At 41.4% G+C, this 23,066-nt stretch overlaps 1 protein-coding gene and 1 pseudogene across 1 annotated transcript; both read right to left on the bottom strand.

The window, feature by feature from the left end:
- Nucleotides 1–862: 862 nt before the first annotated feature.
- LOC115104798 (protein AATF-like) lies at nucleotides 863–16,445 on the bottom strand (annotated as a pseudogene).
- Nucleotides 16,446–18,275: 1,830 nt separating this feature from the next.
- On the bottom strand, nucleotides 18,276–22,430 carry LOC115104714 (LIM/homeobox protein Lhx1-like). The gene is made up of 5 exons (XM_029626068.2): nucleotides 22,197–22,430; nucleotides 20,724–20,947; nucleotides 19,951–20,225; nucleotides 19,145–19,310; nucleotides 18,276–18,649 (listed from the first exon to the last, which is right to left on the bottom strand). Exons 1-5 carry the CDS (start codon nucleotides 22,364–22,366, stop codon nucleotides 18,276–18,278), a joined length of 1,209 nt encoding a protein of 402 aa, XP_029481928.1. The 5' UTR covers nucleotides 22,367–22,430.
- Nucleotides 22,431–23,066: the final 636 nt, after the last annotated feature.

The following is a 23,066-nucleotide window of genomic DNA, read 5'->3' as shown; positions in this document are numbered from 1 at the left end:
CAGCTCATGAAACATTTAACCAACACTTTACATGTTGTGTTTACTGTATATTTTTGTTCAGTGTACTATAATCCACATAAAAATCTCTTCATGGCAAAGTGGCGGTGGCCTAGCCCATGGACAAATAGATGATCCATGATAGATTATCACACCACCATCATACTTCAGCAATTCTGCCAAATGCAGTGAGAGAAGTATCATACTTGGGGAGAGACATTCTGATTACTCTGAAATTATATTCTCTTCTCATGCCTCAACCCACAGATGATCAGTGGCATTTTTAAACAGTGGGCTTTTAAACTTCAACCGTCTTAAGAGGAATGAGACGAATCAAACAAATAGTGAGGAATCCATCTCATCCCTTTAGTTGTTTTTCCTGTCTCACTTTCATATCGTCCCCTTGGCTCTGTCAACTCTATTACCATCCTACCAACAAATATGTAAGACAAATTGAGTTGCATACACCCAATACCCATCACAATTATGGGAGACCCAATAAGAAAATGAGTAATTTGGTGGTATAATTGGAAATGCGCCTTGCCTGGCCTCTCCGGTCTCCCAGAGGGCTTTGCTCATTTGTAGAGGCACGCTAGGCTGGCTAATTCCAGCGCTAATCACTGACAAACTGCAGCATCAGACCCTTCCTCCACTACTTCTACTGGAGCGGAGAGAACAGGATTGTTTGGAGAAAGTTACGAGGAATTGCTTTGTTAGGTTTGGCATGGCTGCTTGTTAGGTTTTTAAGTGTTGTTTTCCCCCATAATAAGTTTAAAAACAACAACACATTTAATCACCAACCAACTCTGGGGTGGGTTAAGTTCCCTCCATTGGTCAGCAGACAAATCACCTGACAGACATAAAATGGGGATAATAGAAACAACTTTTTATTGATTTATTTTTATTTAACCTTTATTTAACCAGGCAAGTCAGTTAAAAACAAATTCGTATTGACAATGACGGCCTACCAAAAGACAAAAGGCCTCCTGCGGGGACGGGGGCCTGGGATTAAAAATACAAATAAAATACAATATAAATATAGGACAAAACATACATCACAACAAGAGAGAGAGTTTGAGTGTATGTTGCAACTTGTCAAAAAAAAAAATTCTGATAGGTTTAAATATGTGATTTTGATACTAATGAAGAAAACCGTATCTTCAAGTCAATGAGGCAGATTCCAAATCAGTCAGGTCCATTCTGAACTAACATCTAGACTGGTGCTGTTCATAAGCCTTTAGAGGAGAGGGCCAGACCACAGGAAGAGGCATGTGTTTATCTCCTGGGTTCTGCCTTCTGTTCTGCATCTCTCCTACTAGCTCAGAGCATGTCACTCCCGCACTGCACCTTCAGCAAAAAAAAAAATGTGTATTTAACATGGCAAGTCAGTTAAGAACACATTCTTATTTACAATGGCAGCTTACCCCGGCCAAACCCGGACGACGCTGGGCCAACTGTGCGACCTCTCTATGGGACTCCCAATCACGTCCGGATGTGATACAGCTTGGATTCGAACCAGGGACTGTAGTGACACCTCTTGCACTAAGATGCAGTGCCTTAGACCGCTGTGCCACTCGGGAGCACAATGCGTTCTTCCCGAATAGTGAACGATACAACTCAGTCCTACACCATCAAGGAGAAAAACATTTTAAACATCACCTTTTTCAATAACAAGAAGCAAGGCAAAATGATGATCAAACCTGGCTTCGCCACAGACTTAACATTTGAATGTGACAGAAGAGGAAATCAACCGATGACAGAGGGATGAGACAGAAAAGAAGGAGAGGTCTCAATCATGCATCGGGAGCAGGAATAATTCCACATTCATGCGTCTCAATGACTTGACGGTACTTGAGAGATAATGCCAGTGACCCAGTTGCAGGATTCCAATTAGGGAGGTATATGCAATAGGCCAGATGAGACAGAGAAGGGTCTTTACGGAGCCCAGTGCCGTCTGATTACGGCCTGAACACAAGTGTCTGTCACTGTCTTTGACAGGCCTGTCCATGACAAAAAGCAGACCAACACAGGCAGGCAGGGAGGGAATCAGGGAAAGGCCCCAGCTGCTCTCAATCTACATCTTGCTGGGCTGCCTCCTCCTTCCCTGACCAGCTCAGTCATTTCAATCAGTCAAATGTTCCAGCCAAAGTGGCTCTACTCAGATAGATAGGCCAATAGAGCCTAATTTTGAGACGGGGCTAGTTTTGTTTGTGTACGACGACTGTCTGCACATAGATCACAACTGTTTTCTACATCCATAAAACAATGTTCAACATTTACATACAAATGTACATCCTGTGAAGCCTGTGTGCGTCTGTCTGCATATGGAATAGACACTAGATGGCAGTATGTGATGCCACCAGAACTGACATGTCTCTGTTAATTGTGTTGAGATTATTAGAAAATCAAGGGAGCCAGTTGACCTGTGCTGCTCCGGTGCAGCCAGTTGACCTGTGCTGCTCCGGTGCAGTCAGTTGACCTGTGCTCTCCATTCTGAACTAACATCTAGACTGGTGCTGTTCATAAGCCTTTAGAGGAGAGGGCCAGACCACAGGAAGAGGCATGTGTTTATCTCCTGGGTTCTGCCTTCTGTTCTGCTGTGCACCTCTCCTACTAGCTCAGAGCATGTCACTCCCGCACTGCACCTTCAGCAAAAACTGCAGTGGTGTCAAACAACCTATAGTTTGTGTTGGCCAGGGTAGAGAAGTAACCACTCCTACAATAGCATGCTATACAGATTATAACCTATTACAAATCTGTGTCCACTACAGCATAACAGTCAGTGCAGGGTCCCAGTCCCTGTATCTGTGTAATGTGTTGTGTTAAAGAGGAGCCTTGTGTTGTTCTCAGGGGGCAGGGAGCCAATGTGTCTGTCAGCCAGCCACAGGGGCTTAATCCCCAATCCTCATTTGAAATGCGCCACCAGGGTCAAGGATTACAATACATTCTGATCATCACCACATAATGCATAAATTCTCATTCCGCCTGAGCTCGGTAAATATCGACTGGGGAATACTGAGGAGCGCCGGGAAGACAGGGGAGGAGGCTCAGAACCCAGCCTAAAATAGGACTGACTGACTGTGTGTCTGTGTGTGTGTGTGTGTGCACGAGGGAGAGAAGACGGGAGACGAGGAACAGGGGAGCTGAAGTGTGGTTGGAGGTGCAGCCTCCCTCAAATTGCATCTCCTATATATTACATGCAGAAATGTGCCATGATGAATGTCTAAATACCTTCTAGAGGACTTAAATGTGCACAGGTGTGCAATGTGCATGAAATGTATGCATGACACTTGCATGTGTGTGTCAAGAGTGATCAAATGCACATCCTTTAGTGGGTGCAGGGCTGGAAACAGTCAGTATAAAATAAAAAGAGCCCACTCACTCAACTCCACCACGTACCTTTATTAATAAACAAACCGCGTTTAGATCCTGCATTGTATGAGACCTGTCTCTGACAGCCCCCCTCCCCCCTCACATTAACATTCATGGAGCCAGTGGAGCATTGCGGACTGCGTCCGTGAAGCCAGCGCAGCATTGAGATACGGTGGTGGGGGAGAGAGATAAGAGGGCCGGGAGGGAGGGTGATATAGAGGGTGAGGAGGGCTGTGCCGGGGCATTCATTCCAAAAGGTCACCCAGTGTGTCTCTCTGGGAAAGGTCAGTGACCAGCCTGATGCAACGGTCATACATCACCATTATTACTGTAGGCCATTGATTGCTATGGAAATGAGGTGGGCTGTAAACACGGCAGGGCAAGGTCACGCCATTGGTCAGTTATTACCGTGTTTAGAATAGCTGTCATCTCACAGTAAACACAACCTCTGCCTGCACTACCCTACCTACCTATAGTACGTACTGGAGGACAGATAAGGACAGTCAGGGGACTAGCCATCTACTGTCCTCTCCGTTTCCAGTGTGCGCTTGGAATCAATATGGGCCCACTAGCAAATGGAAGACTACAACAGTCCTGCTATGGCATTTATAAACTCACATAATAGGACTATCAGCAGTCAATACATTACAGCTGAAGAACCTGTTCATCTCATTTAGAAATCACACTGACCAACTACAGACGATGGCAACAAAAAGGCTAAAAGGGGAACAACGTATGTGTGTGAGTGCAGGAGAGCAGCCGAGCACAGCAGCATTCAGAGATTTATGGGAGGGTAGCTGTTATAGGGACAGTCATTTCAGGTTTGTGAGTGAGGCTGTAGTGAGTGTGTCAGATGGCTGTGACAAGAGGACGGGACAGAGGAACACTGAGCTCTGTGATTTCCAGCCCCAAGATAGAGGAGGTGATAGGTTGAAGAACAGGTCAATATTGGCATGCCAGTGAAGAGTGCTGCCTTTACTCATGTAATGCGTGAACAATAACAGACTCGCCGTGCATCAACATTCATGGAGCTGTGGTCGATGGGGGCCATGATGTTCACCAGCTTACTGTGGATGTGGAACCTAGACAGATACGCACGCAAGAACAAACATCAAAAATAGGGAATACACACCATTTCAACTGTTGTAATTCACTCTGGATAAGAGTGTCTGCTAAATGACTAAAATGTTAATGCAATGTACATGTGTGTAACTGTGGTTTGTCCGTTAATAAATGTGAGTATTTGAGTCCATGTGTTAGTTCAGTGTGCCTGTGTGTATAAGATAAACACAGAGAAATACAATGGGCACAAAAGGCCCCAAATAAAAGGCTGACCACTTGCAATAAATGGAGAAAACGAATAGCGTAGTTGACTTTTTTATTTTATTTTTTTATATAAATGGAATTTATGGAATAAAAGATCATTGAAATAACTGAAAGGACTGAAAGGACAAACCAGCATTAGAGGAAGTGAAATCTATTTGTTTTTTCATAAACGAACCAAGGGTAATACATGCGGTCATTGGCGCCTCCACGGACAGAGAAACACAGATTGTTCTGCAGTGGATGCTAAAAACAGACCTACTACACCTAATACTGCTAACGGACATAAATGGAACAAGACGTACATGGAAACAAGGGCACTCAATTATTGTCAGAGTTTTAATGTGGAGAAAAAGAAATATTCTAGTGAATCAATATTTCCTCACTGTATACCTTCACTGTTCCCTCCACTCAACTGACTTTGCGGCTCTTGCTCGCCTTGGTGGCTACTTTCTTTTCGATCTTACTGCGAAGCTTCTGAATGGCTAGCCTTTGTCTGGAAGAGTAGGAGAGGACAAGAGGACCCCTATCAGACAAAGCCTAGAGGGGTAACCCCAGATCTCAGCACCACACACACACATCACTCACCTCCCCATAGCCACCTGGTCGTTGGGGTCTGCAGCACTTGTCTTGCGTTCAATAAGCAGCCACATAAGCTGTTTTAAAAGCTGTTTGAAACAGAATAAGGTGAGCAGAGGAAAAAGAGACCAAAAGGGGAGACTTTGTGTGTGAGAGTCAGGCAGTCAGAAATCTGTCTGGATATATTCACCAGAGTACAGAGCTTTCTCTCTCCCCCTCCTCTCTGCCCTAGCAGCAAATCCATTCACTTAACCTGGACCTCTTCAACAGCGTCAGCCCAGCAGCCAACCACAGAACCTAGGCCCAGACCAGCCAGGCCCTGCCAGAATGAAGCACCACTGGGCATCAGCCTCAGTTAGAAGAGTAACACAGTGCCAGGACCCCAGAGGATCATCAGCACTGGACCTCACAGTACAACATCTTAATGAGGACAGTTCTCATTGATTCACACTCCATTCACACAACTGACTCTGACTACACATCACCCCACACAGCCCCACATTACAGGGAGTAGTTTCATTACTCAGCCCTGTTCCTTTGTGTTCCCCCCCAGAGATAATAACATCTCGTCTTGACTGACTGGACCATTTCGTTTTAAAATCGGCCACCATGCAGCCCTCTCCCTGACCCCTATCAGGAGAGAGAGAATCTTCATTAATGTCCCCAATTAACCCCTCTGGCTCCCCCTCAATGGGGCTCTCTCTCTGTATGGCCAGCTTCCAGGCTCTGAGACAGGGAAAGATAGCGAGAATGGGCACTACCAAGTCACCAGCAACACAACATGCACACTACAGTGTGCATGTCCCCATAGCTTTCCATATCCTTGATCAGGACATAGGTTAGGAATGTGCATATCTTGCAGTTCCTTGGTGAATGTAACTTAAAGCTCCATTGGTGCTACATAATGACTCTAATCCAGTGTGGGAGTGATCGCTCTGTTCACAGACATGGTTAATGACTACGCCTCAGCTGTACTGAGCGGTGTAGAGAGAGCCATTACAGTACTATAGGAGTCAGCATCACACACACAAATGCACAACAGTGATTTATGGCATGCACAGAGTTGCTGACTAAAAATGTTTCGGTGGATGCAAAGATCAGTCCAGCTCTGGCCTGCTGTGAGAGGTTAACCACATTAAAACCATGTATTACTGGAGTATTACTAGAGCAGGCTTAGTCCCACAGGGAACGGCTCTGAGCTGCACTTCCGGAGCCCTCAGACTGGGGGAGACTGGAATGACAGGATGTTGCCCTCTGAAGGACCAACTATAATAACAAGGGCATTCTTGGTACTTCACACGACACAATGTACATCCAGGCACCATTCCCAAGAGCACAGCATCGCTTACTCCTGATATGCTGCCTGTAATACACGTCCACTTTTGTAACAAAATGGAAGTGTGGTATCAAACAATAGATCTTTTTAGGAATGCTTCAGGCCTTGTGTGATGATTGTTTCATGCAGAAGGGTTGATATTTACCTGGTGATAGGAATCATCATCATCGAAGATCTCCTCGTCCAGGTCATTCAGACGTGTGTTAGCATTGAGCAGCTGCTTTGTCCCCTGAGAGAGAAGAGAGAGGATGAGGAGGGGAGAGGGAGGGGTGAGAAAGAGGTAGAGAGAAAGCTCTCTGTCATGTAGCGATGCAGGAGGTGAAGCCATAAACTCCAGATGTGGCACCCCAGATAAACAGGCTGCTCTCCAGATAAAGTGGCACCTCTGGAGGAGGAAGAGGGATGGCTGAGCTGCGCGGGTCCTAATCTAAAACTGCTGAAACAACCCCTCTATCTCCCGTAATGTATTTAACAACCTACAAATGCTCCTTGCTTGAAATCATTTTGGGCCGTGACATTGCCTACATTTCAGGTTAATGAAGTTCAGATGCTGCATTTGCTGACTAGATTAAGTTAAGATACAGAACTTAATGTATCTCACTCAGTTAATGCTGTAACAAATGAATGCTTAACAAACTAGAAGGAATCTGACTGAAGAGGGGTTTCATGGTGAAAGCTCCCACCAGAGATATATTCTTTAAAAGGGCCAATGCAGCAGTTTTTACCTCAATATCAAATCATTTCTGGGTAACTTTGAAGTACCTTATGGCCTAAACTCACCAAAGGCGAATGTATGAGGCATGTGTGTGATTTATTTTAGAATGCATTGTTTTGAATTATTATGACGCAACGGAAGTAGGGCAGGCGGGTTGTCCGCTTTGACATCGCGCTCAATTAGAACGTGTCTCTATTTTTGCGTTTCATCGCTGACGCTGCAGTCAAACATTTTTATTTTAATGTAGTCATTATTACAATTTTTTTTAGCTCATTTGAATTGGAAGAGACAGCTAAGGGTTGAGGCTTTAGCATACATGCTAAATTAGGCCAATTCATCCACTTTTGGAAACACAACATTGCTCTCAGCAAAGATTATTGGCGATATGGACTATCCTGCTTGCATACAGTCACTGCTCTGCCTGTCCCATTCTTTCCACCGCCTCGCTCTGCTTGCTCCACCAGGTCACTTCTGGTGAGTTTTTAGCAAATAGCAATTTCTCAAGCAAGAATTATGCTAGGACTGTCTGGGAATGGTCTGAGTGGGGAAGGGAAAACTGAAAACTAGCTGTTATTGGCAGAGTGGTCTGGAACGCTCTTTCTTATTGATCTATGAAATAATTTTACAGCCGGGTGATGTCACCAGGCAGGCCAAAACTCCATCCCACCAAAACAGGCTGAAATGTCAGGTGGTCTTTTCAAACAGCTCTTACACTAAAATGAAATGATCATCATTTACTAAATGTCACAGTATTATTCTAATCTCATAGTGTGGAAATATATATAAAACACAGGAAACTCCCATCTTTGACTGCACTGGGCCTTTAAATAAGGGGTTCTTGTACAGTTAACTTTAGGGGGGTGAGTTCTCACTAGTATGGTTATAGTTACCAGGGCTTGACATTAACAAGCACGACAGATTTTTTACTTGTCTGAAAGTCACGTGTGTCGTCGTCCCCCCGCCCCAAAAAAGGTAACTTAAAATTGTGTTGTATGATCCAAGGAACCACTTTTCAAACTACAATTAGTTATTAGGCCAATTACCATGAGACAAAAATGTAGGCTGTCCTATTGGCTTCTTTGTATATTCAAGCCTGTCTCAAAATACAACTTTGCCCTTTTAAGGCTCTTATGGAGGATGGTTGGCCACCCTTCATAGCCTATAAAATATTGCAACATTAGATTACAAGTACAACTAAATACTTTTCATCTATATAAAAATAACTGTACTAATTGAATCAGGGATCAAATGGCTAAAGTAGGCTATTTCAAAGCAAGGTAACTAAGGCATGTTTATATATAAACTTGTAGGGCTAGAATATTCCGGTTTCAGGGTAGATCTATTGACAGCATGGGACCGTACAAACCCTGTTTGCTGACCAAAAAGTTGCTATAACTGTGGAAATAACTCACTAATTAGCAAGGAATATACATTCCATGCTAATTAGTACATATGGTTACGTACTTTGATCTCAAACGCTCACAACCAGGGAAGATTGACAGGCTGCTCCTGCCTGTCAATGCAATAGTCCTACTTGATGCGCTCTGCAGAAATTGGGAGAACAGCAATACAAAGCATCCAGAGGACAAATGATACAATTCTGATACAATTCTGATCAGAGTAATTGTTTGATATTGTGATTTTACTTGCCGCGGACAAGCGTTAATGTCGAGCCCTGTTTACAGTCAAAAGGTGGACACGTCAATACACACACTCTCAGGCTGCTTTCGCAACAAGTTCCCTATCCTATATCCCTCTGCAGTGGTGGTCTCAGGTAGGGGGCTGTGGCCTCTAGCTTGCCCAGGACTCCGTACTCTGAGCGTCTGGTCTGGGTGTGTCTAAGCAGGCTCTTCTTGTCCATCAGCACCTGTTCCACCTGGGTGAGGATGTTTCTGTCAAACGCCCGAAACCATGAAAGAAGAGATAAAGAACAGTCAGAAACAATACCGTAACTCAGTTTGTATTATTTTTATTTCACCTTTATTAACCAGGTAGTCCAGTTGAGAACAAGTTCTCATTTACAACTACGACTTGGCCAAGATAAAGCAAAGCAGTGCGACAAAAACAACACAGAGTTACACATAAACAATTGTACAGTCAGTAACCCAATAGAAATATCTATGTACAGTGTGTGCAAATGTAGAAGATAAGGGAGGTAAGGCAGATGATGATGTGCAAGTAGAGATACTGGGGTGCAAAAAATCAAACAGATAGATAACAATATGGGGATGAGGTAGTTGGGTGGGCTATTTACAGATTGGCTGTGTACAGGTAAAGTGATCGGTAAGCTGCTCTGACAGCTGATGCTTAAAGTTAGAGAGGGAGATATAAGTCTCCAGCTTCAGTGATTTTTGCAATTCGTTCCAGTCATTGGTAGCAGAGAACTGGAAGGAAAGGTGGCCAAAGGAGGTGTTGGCTTTGGGGATGACCAGTGAAATATACCTGCTGGGGCGTGTGCTACGGGTGGATGTTGCTATGGTGACCAGTGAGCTGAGATAAGGCGGGGCTTTACCTAGCAAAGACTTATAGATGACCTGGAGCCAGTGGGTTTGTCGACGGATATGTAGTGAGGGCCAGCCAACGAGAGCATATAGGTCGCAGTGGTGGGTAGTATATGGGGCATTGGTGATTAAAAGGATGGCACTGTGATAGACCACATCCAGTTTGCTGAGTAGAGTGTTGGAGGCTATTTTGTAAATGACATCGCCAAAGTCAAGGATCGGTAGGATAGTCAGTTTTACGAGGGTATGTTTGGCAGCATGAGTGAAGGAGGCTGTGTTGCGAAATACGAAGACGATTCTAGATTTAATTTGGATTGGAGATGCTTAATATGTGTCTCGAAGGAGAGTTTACAGTCTAACCAGACACCTAGGTATTTGTAGTTGTCCAGAGTAGTGATGCTAGTCGGGCGGGCAGCAATCGGTTGAAAAGCATGCATTTAGTTTTACTAGCATTTAAAAGCAATTGGAGGCCACGGTAGGGGTGTTGTATGGCATTGAAGATCGTTTGGAGGTTTGTTAACACAGTGTCCAAAGAAGGGCCAGATGTATACAGAACGGTGTCGTCTGCGTAGAGGTGGATCAGAGAATCACCAGCAGCAAAAGCGACATCATTGATACAGTTGAAGTCGGAAGTTTACATACACCTTAGCCAAATACATTTCAAGTCAGTTTTTCATAATTCCTGACATGTAATCCTAGTAAAAATTCCCTCTCTTAGGTCAGTTAGGATCACCACTTTACTTTAAGAATGTGAAATGTCAGAATAATAGTAGAGAATGATTTATTTCAGCTTTTATTTCTTTCATCACATTCCCAGTGGGTTAGAAGTTTACATACACTCAATTAGTATTTGGTAGCATGGCCTTTAAATTGTTTAACTTGGGTTAAATGTTTCGGGTAGCCTTCCACAAGCTTCCCACAATAAGTTGGGTGAATTTTGGCCCATTCCTCCTGACAGAGCTGCTGGTGTAACTGAGGCAGATTTGTAAGCCTCCTTGCTCACCTACGCTTTTTCAGTTCTGTCCACATAGCTTTCTATAGGATGAGGTCAGGGCTTTGTGATGGCCACTCCAATACCTTGACTTTGTTGTCGTTAAGCCATTTTGCCACAACTTTGGAAATATGCTTGGGGTCATTGTCCAGTTGGAAGACCCACTTGTGACCAAGCTTTAACTTCCTGACTGATGTCTTGAGATGTTGCTTCAATATATCCACATATTTTTCCTTCCTCCTGATGCCATCTATTTTGTGAAGTGCACCAGTCCCTCCTGCAGCAAAACACCCCCACAACATGATGCTGCCACCCCTATGCTTCATGGTTGGGATGGTGTTCTTCGGCTTGCAAGCATCCCCCTTTGTCCTCCGAACATAACAATGGTCATTATGGCCAAACAGTTTTATTTTTTCATACTTTTCATGACTAGTACCCCCTGTATTTTACTGCTGCTCTTTAATTATTTGTAATGAAAAAATTGTACTTATCTATTTTTTACTGAACACTTATTTTTCTTCAAAACACATTGGTTAAGGGTTTGTAAGTAAGCATTTCACTGTAAGGTCTACCTACACCTGTTGTATTTGGGAAATGTGACAACATTTGATTTGATTCTGGTTAACAATTAATAAGAACCTTACTGTAATAGTTTTCCATTCAAATGGTCAAAGAGATACAAAAATGGCTTTTTAGCAAAAAACTATTTCTCAAGCTAAAATGTTGCAAGGGACTGTCTGGGAGTGTTCTTAGTGGAGAGGGGGAGGGATATGGAATCTTGAAAACTAGCTGTTATTGGCAGAGTTTTTATGTTAATTTATTGTTTTGGTACATTTTACCCCTTTTTCGTGATATCCAATTGGTAGTTACAGTCTTGTCCGAACGCTGCAACTCCCGTACGGACTCGGGGAAGGCGAAGGTCGAGAGCCAAGCGTCCTCCGCAACACGACCCCACCAAGCCGCACTGCTTCTTGACACTGCTCGCTTAACCCGGAAGCCAGCCGCACCAATGTGTCGGAGGAAACACCGTACAGTTGTTCACCACCTCATGGGTCTCCCGGTCATGGCAGAGAGGTTTTGAACTCGCTTTGTTATTGGTCTATATCAACTTTTTCTCGCCTGGTGATGTCACCAGGCAAGCCCTATCAGGACATAATACAGAAAATATATTTATACTTCTTAAGTGTTAGTTTCATCAGCTGTTGTACAATATGATACAAAACACAGGGGGAAAAAAACGTTTGACTACACTGCGCCTTTAAAGCCGGAAGTAGGTTGAAATTCCAGAGCATTTAATGTTAATCAGGAGAGTGGTCCATGTAGCAGAGTACAACGTGTGCTGTCTGTGGGTGTGGAAGAGAGACAGTGCTGACCTGTGTGCTCCCCAGGTCTTACCCAGGGAGATGGGCCTATTGTCTGGGTTCTGATGAAGCAGCTGGTCCTGTAGCTCCAGTGGAGAGCCTTCAGGGCTTTGTGACCTTACAGAACATCAGAGAGAGAACATGCTGTCAGGATGTAATATACAAACAGAGAGATATGGGAACCAAGAGGGTAAAGATAGAGGGAAACATTCTATGAATATGGTGTCTAAAGTAAACTTAACATTGGTTTTGTCAAACTCTGAAATTATGATTAGTAGTAAATATGATTACACATTTTTAATGAATTAGGGAAGTATGAGTGTAAATGGCATAATGGTACAAGTCAAATCCTCAATATTAGCTGGGTGGAAAAGGGAAAATAATAAAACAAAGTTATGCAGCATAACAATAAAAAAATATATAACTTCACTTGTCCAACCAATCTACAGAAAGTATTCCCCCCAAGCATAAAATGTTTTGGAGCAGATCTGCCTCGGCTGTTGTTAGTCCACATCTTGTCAACATCCATTAAAACATGCCACAAATCCTTGAGACTTTGCCCTCCAAATCACAGGTCGTAGGAAAAGAAAGGAGGTGGGGAACACTTATGATTCCTTCCTCTTCAACTTTAATCAAAAGTACACTGGCACGCTGGAGCCCCCTCCCTCCCTTTCATAATAATGGGCCGCTAAAAATTCAGGAGGCAGGATCCACATCAATCACTCGCCAGATTTGAGTCCAATGCAATAAATATGTAAATGAGGAGAAGCCAGTGTCTCGTAGCTTTGAGATCAGCGCGGGGAGAAAGAAAGGGAAAAACTCTATTAATTGCCCGTGGCCAGAGGAATCCTATTACTGTGGGCATTGATTCTAAAATTGTGTGAGTGATTTTCATGAGGGAGGTGGACTACCATCACGCCTTGAGAAAAATAGTATTAGAAGAATCACGACAAATCTGTCAGGTTTAAACAATAATGAGAGACAGGCAAACTAGCGTTTCACATATGATTCCACTGTGGAAACACAAGGATTAAGATATTCTTATAAGAAAAGACAGAAAATATTATTTGGTTATGACAATCTTCCTATAGTGATGTTTTTACCGAGAGCCAAGCCTACTTCAGATTCTAGTCACATAGTTTGAATTATTTTTTACCCACCAAATACTAAACCATAACACTAGCTCCAGCCTTGTCCACCAAGATTAAAAATTAATGTTTCAAATGCCATTGCGTTTAAAGTAACTTATTTTACGCACTAATAATCACTGCATATGCAGGCAAGCAATACTAATTTTTAAAATCTGTTTCTGGGAGATAACATGTCTAGACAAAACATTCAGTATTATCACCACATAATTTACTGGGTTGTAAACTTTAATGTGTGTTTTTGTGTCATTTCCCTTTTTTCTCAATTTCCCCCTGGGGATCAACAAAGTTCAATTAATTTCATATTCTTGGTAGCTGTAAAATAAAATGTACTGTTTAAAATATAACCAGAAACAATGCACTCACTATTCTTCAACGCTCCAGCAAACTCTGCTCCACCCCTCTTCTTGAACTATGGGAAGGTATGTGGTTGTGGCAGCTTATTGGCTGTCAGAAGAGCTTTCTGCACATTCATTTGCCCCTCAAGTAGCTGGTCCCAAAGAGCTGTGAAGATTCAATAAAATAATGACAAGGTTGTCTACTGCGAAAAAGAGATGATAATATGGGCTGAAGTTGGTTCATCATAGTGAAGAATATATATTACACATAGCAGGTCTATCAAAATACATACCAAGTTGATCTTTCCAAGCTTTCCATTTCTCCACCTCTTCATCCACCTCCTCTAAAGAAAATATCATCACAGCTCCCACATCGTCAGCTTCATCCTCCATCTGTTCATCCTCATCTTCCTCGTTCTCTCCATCCTCATCGCCACTTTCTTCATCATCATCATCCTCCTCTTCGCTCTCTCCAAAGTGATCCATCCCCTCTGTTAGCTTATGTAAGTCTGTCTCTGAGGGAAGTTTGATGTCTTCTTAGCAGTGTCACTCTCAATCTTTTCATCATCATCATCATCATCTCCATCTTCAGCCTCTCCATCCTCCAGATCAGCATCATCAACATTGTCATCTTCAGCTTCCTCCTTGTTTTCATCATCATTGTCCTCATCCTCTCCTAAAAACCCAAATCGCAATAGAATGATAAGACCAGGATTCAATATTACATTTGAAAAAAACAAACAGGTGTTCATTAACAACCATACGGCGATAAAATGTAGCATTTCTAACTAATGCAAGCAGTTAAGGATGTAGATGGCCTTCCACTCAGCAGCTGAATAATAGTAGTGCATGCCGTATACACAACAGCTTAATGCTGTAATCAGTTGTCTTCTAAGTTTAAATTGATTAGCTGCATGGCCCGTGTTTGACTTGTAAATCTTTGCCTTAATCAAGGCATTTTGTTTGGATAAACAGGGATTAGCTTGATTAACAGCAATGCAATTTCTCCAATAAATAGCCCCCCCAAAAAAACAGCCCACTTGAAGATGTAGGCCTAAGCTATTCTATGTTACATGCTTATTGTAATTAAACGTCTAGACATGATATGACAATACACAGCTGAGCATAGATTAAATTGGAAATAAGGAACCTACATCAATCTATTAAAGCTACGGTATCTTGTTGACCAGCAATGTGTTATGGTAATAATTATAGGAGACGTTAACAAGATTATAAGAGAATCTAGTGTGGCGTGAGAGGCACATTTACTTGTAGTTTATTTTGAACTGAATGATGGACAGTTACTAAATGTAAAGGTGTCCCTTGCAGAACCACAAGAGGGCAGAATTCTACAGAAGACCATTTTCAAATGCAGTGCCTTGATGAAATTGCTTTTGAAATACATTCTTCCTTCCTCCCGTCCTATTTATTTATTTTTTATTTAACCACGCAAGTCAGTTAAGAAAAAAATATGATTTACAATGACGGCCTAGGAACAGTGGGTTAACTGCCTTGTTCAGGGGCAGAACGACAGATGTTTACCTTGTCAGCTCTGGGATTCGATCTAGCAACCTTTCGGTTACTGGCCCAACGCTCTAACCACCTGCCGCCCCAAAAGGGTGAGCATGTATCCTAAGGGTAGTCGTGTATCTGATTAAATAAGTAAAATCAAGGTTACTATCGTTTCACCAGTCCAACCTTGTCCGATCAATTCCAGGGACAGAAGGAGAAAAATATGCATTTCAAGTACTTGAACCCAAACAACCAGCTCTCATCCAACTTTCTAGACAGGTTCTTTATTTCCTTTTCCCTGTGGTCAGTTGCATTGATTATCCAACATATATGTTTAACATTATTATAAATGACACATTCATGTTCCAACTCACCAGAAACTTCGATCCCCTTTAGCATGTCTTTATGAGAGGTTGCCTTGCCCAGATACCGTTTGTCTGTCTCTTCCAGCAGAGGTCTAGCTTTATTCCGGAGGCCACTCAAGGCAACCACATCATCACCACCACCACCACCCTCAAATGCCTCTACCACCTTGGCTTTCGTCTCTGGGAGGTATCCAAACAGTGAGATTGAATGATTGAAAACTGCAAGTTTATAGTCATATCTGATCAATATACAAAGTGGCTGGCAATAATAGCTTACTGTTCAGGATCAGAATGTTACAATTAAATCAGAAGAACTATTCAGGAGAAAGACAAGTCAAGTGGAATAACTGACAGGATATTGCCCCTCTCCATAAGGTCATGTCAATGTTGATTTGTACTCTTCAGCATCGAGCCGAATAACTAGCAATGACAATGAATATAAGAGGTTTGGAGAGATAAGAATACTAGCTAGTGAAAATATTAAAATTGTCATCATAGCTAGCTAGCAGCAACAATAGCAGAATCATGTTATTGGAACTGGTGCAGTGGGTGTTCATCCTACCTCACAACAAACACATGTCTAAGTGGATGGTTGCCAGTACTGTTGATAACTTTTGGCTTACAGGGTAGTCCTTCTTGAGCATCACAATCGTTTATATAGGTGTTTCGTGCTTACAGTGTACTACTAGCCTGTTAGCTAACTGGCTAGCTTAGTTTTGCATGCTACCCGGCGTGTGTGTAACGAGTTGATACATGAAAACGGAAACATTGTTCTCAAATTGAAAGCAAAATATACTATAAAACATTACAAATAATGTATATCATTATCATCCCCTGGATCCGTGAACTTGGGCAGAGGATTTAATAAATCCTCGAGCTGTTGTGATTTGTAGCCAGTCATCGTTCCATGCACTCACAACTAACACGTGTTAATCCCTACGTCATCAGGAGGCGACTCAAAGATCAAAAATAAAAATTGATTGACGAAATAGATCTGCAACAGTTTAACTTCAAGCAACCGGAGGTTGTTGTTTAGGCTATTGATTTTGGATTATTAAAATAATTCAACCAGATAATGTCGGGTGGACGAATACTATCCGACGTAATTGTTGTTCAGCATAAGTGGGTTATAATATATGGTAAATTAATAATATACTTTCTATATGTTGTAGGCCTACTTCTATAATTAGTGCCAAAGGGTTGTGACTGCGCAATTTTTTGGTGCCAATTCATACATGTAGGATCTCATTATCATATTTAAAAAATCTGATTGCATTTGAGAAATATGTAGGTCTACCGTTATATCATATGTTCTTAATTTATAGGCTTGATCTTCCTTTTTCCAAACTCCTATCCACTTATAGAAGAGGCCTGCTCAGACATCCTCATGTCAATGTATCTGATGATGGAGAGCTGAGAAGCGTTGTCGACGTGGATGTGGCCCTCTGTGTACTGTAGTCTAATCAGTGAGTGGATTCTGTTCATCAGACACACCCAATGTCAGGGATTTAAATAACATAACACTAGGGCCTAGGGGCAGTTGGGTAAACTGTACTTTAGGTCGACTGTTTAGAAATCAACAAGTGTGCAGAAGGTGTGTTAGAAGTGAGTGAGGAAAGAACAGTAGCGTCCATCTTTTCAACCTAAAAATGTCGACCCCTTTATCGTTAAAAAAGCTTGCAGTTTTTGTGTACATGTTTTATTATACAGTGAATGGTCTAATATGCACTAGAGGTCACATAATCATATCAGAGTTGATATTTCAAGAATATAGCAGCTGCTGGTAACATATTTGACCATCAATGCTTAATCATTTGGACTTTCATGTAAAGACACAAAATAAAGCCTTTCGGACACAATAGACAGCCTCATTATATAATTAACTATAATTTAACACATTCTGTTAAAAATGCTACTATGTTTCTTGTAGTATGTTCAGCAATTGATGACGCAAAGCACTAACGAATTGTGCTTTTATCCTTATTTGGCAACTGTCTATTTGTGTTTGTAAATGTTCTTCGAAGTAAACACAATAATACAATCTAGCACAGTGAGGAACCATGACCATAATATAAATAGAATAAATACAAAAGTTTGGTTTGTTGCTTGAACGATGTTCACATCTGAATCAAGAGGTTTCAAACAATGCTCATATTCAAACCCCTGAAGTACTGTAAATATATACGTAAACAGTTGACTGTTCTACTGTATGTCCACCTCAAACCATTGTCCATAGATTTTTAGAAGGTTGACTTCTTCTTCAAATTCAAGTTATTTTCAATTAAATAAAAGATTATACAACTTTTTAAAGTTTTCCTTTTGAAGGCAAACTCTCTAGGATTTGGCAAAACACAGAAATATACAGAGAAACAAAAACAAATTGAGAAATAAGCACATATACCAAAGCCATCATAAAAGCTTTAGGTAAAAAATCATTATCATCTGATATGGTAGACCCTCTAAAGCGAAAGTTCTGCTGAACGCTTGTACACTATTCACCATTATATGACTGCTTTAGTGTCTACACTGTTACTGTGTGAATCTTTAAATAACACTGCAACAATCAAAACAGCAGTAAAGGTAGTTAGAGACAAGTAATAAATGAAATGGGTATATATTATTATATATAAATGAATTGATGAATAAATAAATAATATAAAGTAAAAGGGATACTCGCTCAGGACTTCAGTTGCCTCCTAAGTCAATAGTTAGCCTTGGCTTCATAATGTCCTGTGGGCTACCAGACAGTGCCTTCGCTCATCTCTGAGGAGGGGTGTGACAATTGGTTGCTGTATCCACTGCCGTTGATGGACAGTGAGGTGAAGGGTGTGCTGACGCCACACATCTCACTGGAGATGCTGTGCATTGACCCGGGTCCGTTGGGCTCGGGGCTAGGCGAGTCCACTGGATGGTGAGATATGATGTCAGTGAAGCACTGCACCTCACCAGATGGGTGGTGCCCAGCCAGGTGATGGTCCATGCCACCTAAAGGGGTGCCAGCAGGGCCAGAGGAGAAGCCTAGGTCCACTGGGGTCTGGGCCTGCAACAAGGGGGGGCCTTGGGTGTAGTACTCAAAATTTCCTCCAGGTCCATAGTATTCACTCTGATAATCTACAAACATATACACCAGAATTATTATGGGAAATGCTTATGTGGTGAAAATAAAAACTTTAACAAAATGTCCTGTACCGGTACAATGCACCTATAGGAATGTCATTTAAATTACAAAAAAAAGTACAACTATTACATTTCCAGTAGTATAAAGGGTTAATTTGCCATAATAGTTATTTAACAAAATGTCCTGTACCGGTACAATGCACCTATAGGAATGTCATTTAAATTACAAAAAAAAGTACAACTATTACATTTCCAGTAGTATAAAGGGTTAATTTGCCATAATAGTTATTTGGAGGATGACAGTATTGTAATTAGACTTTTTTTTAATGCAATAAAACACCTGTGAATTATGAGTGAAATTGGGAATTTAAATAAGGTAATTTTAAAAAAGGCCTGTGCAGGGCGCTCATAGTCAAAATGCATTTCTGATGACCTTTAAAACACAAATGTGTTATTTGGGTGGACAATGGTGAATATAAAATACCTTACCACCATAGTATGAGAAATGGCCGTTGGGGACCAGCTCCCCGGGTTCGAGTCGGTCCACCAGAGTTCTCATTCTCCTTGGACTGCGGAAGAACGAGTGCCTTCTCGCCCCCAGTGCACTCAGCTGCTTCATGCGCCGCTCTTTAGACCGCCGATTTTGGAACCAAACCTGCACACCACAAATTACATGGAAATGGCTGATTGAAATTGAGTTTTCAGCCCCGGTCAAATATTTATTTTGTGCATCAGAAATGTGTGCAGCATCTCGAGGTCCCAGATCTGATGACATGTTGTGAAATGCCTTTTAATAACCATGACGTGATTAGCCTATAGGCCTATACCTCTAAATGGGTCCTTGGCTCAACTGTCAAATGCTCAATGATCCTTAACCCAGTTTATCGTATGTTCCGTGAATACCAGGGATTTAACAGCCAGGGACCCCCCACCCCCCACCCCCCACCACCACCCTTTTATTCCACAATTGCCACATTCTCGTAACATATGCTAAAGCCTAAGAGTCCAACATATAGCCGCTATTTTCAAAATGAGAAAACAAAGACATTTGCATTGATGTGTATAGACTATAGATAGCCTAGAGGTCATGGTGTGAAAACATTGTGAAGTAATGACAATATGTGGTTCTGCACCACGAAAGTGGTAAGCAATCTGCATATCTTGCCATCTGCCATTATTGAACTAGGTGCCATTGAATTGAAAATAAATTTTCACTGACCCGTATAATAATTCTGAAAATAAGCTTCTTTTTTTATTGTTCATGTGATACAGACGTAAGCGAAATGGACTCTTACCTGGATCACTCTCATGTTGAGACCTGTCTCCTGCGCCAGCTGTTCTCGAATGTGTCTTGTGGGTTTTGGCGTGGCCGTGAAAGCAGCTTTGAGGACCTCAAGTTGCTTGGCTTTTATAGTTGTTCGAGGCCCACGTCGTTTCCCCCCTACGTTCTGCTCATCGTTTTCATTGCTGCCCACCTCTTTATCGGATAAAGGCCCGATTTCCGAATCTTTACCATCATCCTGTGGGTCTTGGGAATCTGGAGATAGACTTGGGTCACTGCAGGTCGTGACTGTGAGATGAAAGAAACATGAAATGAAATTACTTTAAATCTATTCTTATGTCTTTATAGCCTATTCATGAACGAATATACAAAAAATAATCGACAAGAATACCATATCATTAGAGAATTATTAGGCTACTATTGGGCCAATTAATATTGTTATTGTTAGTATTATGCACTAGACATATTAGCCAACTACCTTTAGACATATTATTATTGGTGATGATAACATGAATTAACAATCCATTCTAATCCTTATAATAATATTTTAATCGTCATCAAGGTCATTGTTTAGATTTGTACTGTTATTGAACCTATCAGGATACTGTTATCGTAACTGCCCCCCCCCCCCCCCCAAAATACATCTTTTATAAATGGAATATAAAGCAATAGCAAAACGTTGAAAATAATGATTCACAAGAGGCTATAGAATTATATAGAATATACATATATATTATAACGCTTTATGGTTGAAAATTGGGATGTGGTTCAAGTCATGTTCCATACCTGAGAGCAGGGTTGTGTCCTTTCCGTTGCTGTTGCTTAGGTAGTCCTCTTTACAAACAAACTTAAATTCATCTAAAATGTACATTTCCTCTCCAGTAGATAGCTGTTTGTTACACATCATGCACGTGAAACAGTTCAGGTGAAACACTTTGCTCTTTGCTCTTCGAACCAAATCGTTGGGCGAGATTCCCTGGGCGCAACCTCCACACTTTGTGCCAAATCTCCTAAAAGAAAGAAAGAAAAAATAAATACCATCATTGATCAAACAAAACAGGGTTGACAGTGTAGCAGCAAATAGACACAAAAAAATATTCACATCAGATTACCAATAACATGGAAACATTATTGGCAACATTATAGATGTTTACACGAAGGGATACGCGTTTTTCATGACGCAAAATATTTAATTTTCAGTATTTTGATGCTTAATATATTTTTGATGAGATTCCAAGTGAATATAAATATATATATATCAATTTCGTAGGCTTTTTCTTTTCGAGTTGGTTTGTGAATCTGGAAATTACAGGCTACACGGATGTTGGGCCTGGCTTCACTAGCTTCACCGCCACTATATTAGTTTTACGTGGGCCTATTCACACAGATAACCAGTTATTTAGCAACCATAAATATAATATAATAATTATGTTTTTTATGCTAAATACATTTTTATAAATATATATAAATGTATCTTATATTTAGGCCTAGGTTTACGTGTTGTAGAACTATTATTAGGCCTACCTAAAACTATAATTCAAGAAAGGCCACGCCGTTTATTAGTAGGTTATTGTATGGAGAGAAGTCCAACATGCATAAAACAACGGTCCATTATTGAAATATATCCCATTTAATGCTTGAAAATTACAAAGCCACAGTTAAATTTTCAATGTTGCAATGTAGCCTATATTTATGTAGATAGTTGTGTATTTAAATAGTTAACAAACGTCTGGACTGGAGTTCTGTGATTGCAGTGTGGGTTTTCTCAAGATGATTTATTATTCAAATCCACTTATCACATTTTCACTAGAGTCTCAGCAAACAAACGGGCGTGCGCCGACTGATTGAACGCAGAATACACTTCCGTCAAGAATCCTGGCATAATTTTAATCCCCGCGGTTTGTTTGACAGCCTTTCCTTGTAAACAAAGGACGCTTTTCTTTAATCCGTCACAGAACATGGTGATATATGCTTATAATGTATCATCTTTTCCTGGATCACCACTCATAATCTGGGTATCCTGCCTCTGGTTTGTTCAAATTATGTCGCTCATGAGGATAGATTAAACAAGATTGACACTAGGCATATACCCCTGTTGCAAAAAAATAAATAATAATCTTGCAATAGAATTGTATAATTATAAAACTTGCATTTCACATAATCTGTTGTACATTTGCATAGTTCTGCTTAATTGGATACCCAGTAGAAGCTAAAGCTCTTCCGCGCAATATTGAAAGGCATGTGCCCAGGCGTGCTTACCTAAAAAAGTCGTTTTTACAGTACAGCCTCCCTTCCCGTGAAAAACATTTTTCTGTCAAATTGCATTTACAGTCACAGCACTGTACGCACTTGATGTGCCATGGTCTGTCCAGAACATTGAGTAGAAACCTGTCCAGAATAGGTCTTTCGCAGCCGGCACAGTGAACCATATTTGGATAATTCCAGCTATTCCAAGTGAATGTCTTTATTTTTTTGTCCCAAACCAAAGCGATGTGTCTGTCTCCTTGGTCGCTTTGTTGATTTAGAGAATGACCTGCTCTAGTCCACTCCTACAATCCAGAGGATGCAGCTCATCCAGACGAATCTCTCAACAATGAGCTAGCATCATCATATCCCTTGAGCAAAAATATTATTGCATTCCTCTTGCATGGACAGAACAAACCTTGGCTATAAAAATGGTATCAAAAAAACGAAAACGAACAAATAACTTATCAAAGTGAATACATTTCACAAGCAAGAATGCAAACTTGAGAGCAGCAAAGGCCTCCGCTTGTCCATCAAAATGAGCCAAGAGGTGCGATAGTAGGCTAATGATTTAGTGTATCTGAACAAGGCATCATGCCACTACAATTACGCACGAATACATAACTGCCACACAGCCAAATAATTATTGCCAAAGTCGAAAGTTAACACAAATATGACAAAAATCTGTTCAATATCTTGTCGATTCTGTCATAATCCTTCTATTCTTCGAGTATGATGCACTCTTTAGTCCAAGCTTCAGTATCCGTACCTCTGAAAGCGCACGAGCTAGCCTTATTACGAGCCTCCTGACGTCATGTTGAATCGACACCTATCAGCAGCTTGCTGTTGGAGTGGCAATTAATATGCCCGCTAAACTTGCCGGAC

The sequence above is a fragment of the Oncorhynchus nerka genome, linkage group LG22 (genome assembly GCF_034236695.1).
Source record: "Oncorhynchus nerka isolate Pitt River linkage group LG22, Oner_Uvic_2.0, whole genome shotgun sequence".
Taxonomy (NCBI): domain Eukaryota; kingdom Metazoa; phylum Chordata; class Actinopteri; order Salmoniformes; family Salmonidae; genus Oncorhynchus; species Oncorhynchus nerka.
The sequence above is the reverse complement of the archived record's forward strand: the minus strand, read 5'-3'. Positions and strand labels throughout refer to the sequence as shown.

Bases quoted from the DNA above. Each gene is read 5' to 3' on its own strand.
- LOC115104714 (XM_029626068.2), bottom strand. From the start codon at position 22,366: ATGGTTCACTGTGCCGGCTGCGAAAGACCTATTCTGGACAGGTTTCTA. The intron at 20,226-20,723 runs GTATGGAACATG...TTCATCTCACAG, and splicing joins GGACACAACCCTGCTCTCAG to TCACGACCTGCAGTGACCCA. The intron at 19,311-19,950 runs GTAAGAGTCCAT...TGTGGTGTGCAG, and splicing joins TCAACATGAGAGTGATCCAG to GTTTGGTTCCAAAATCGGCG.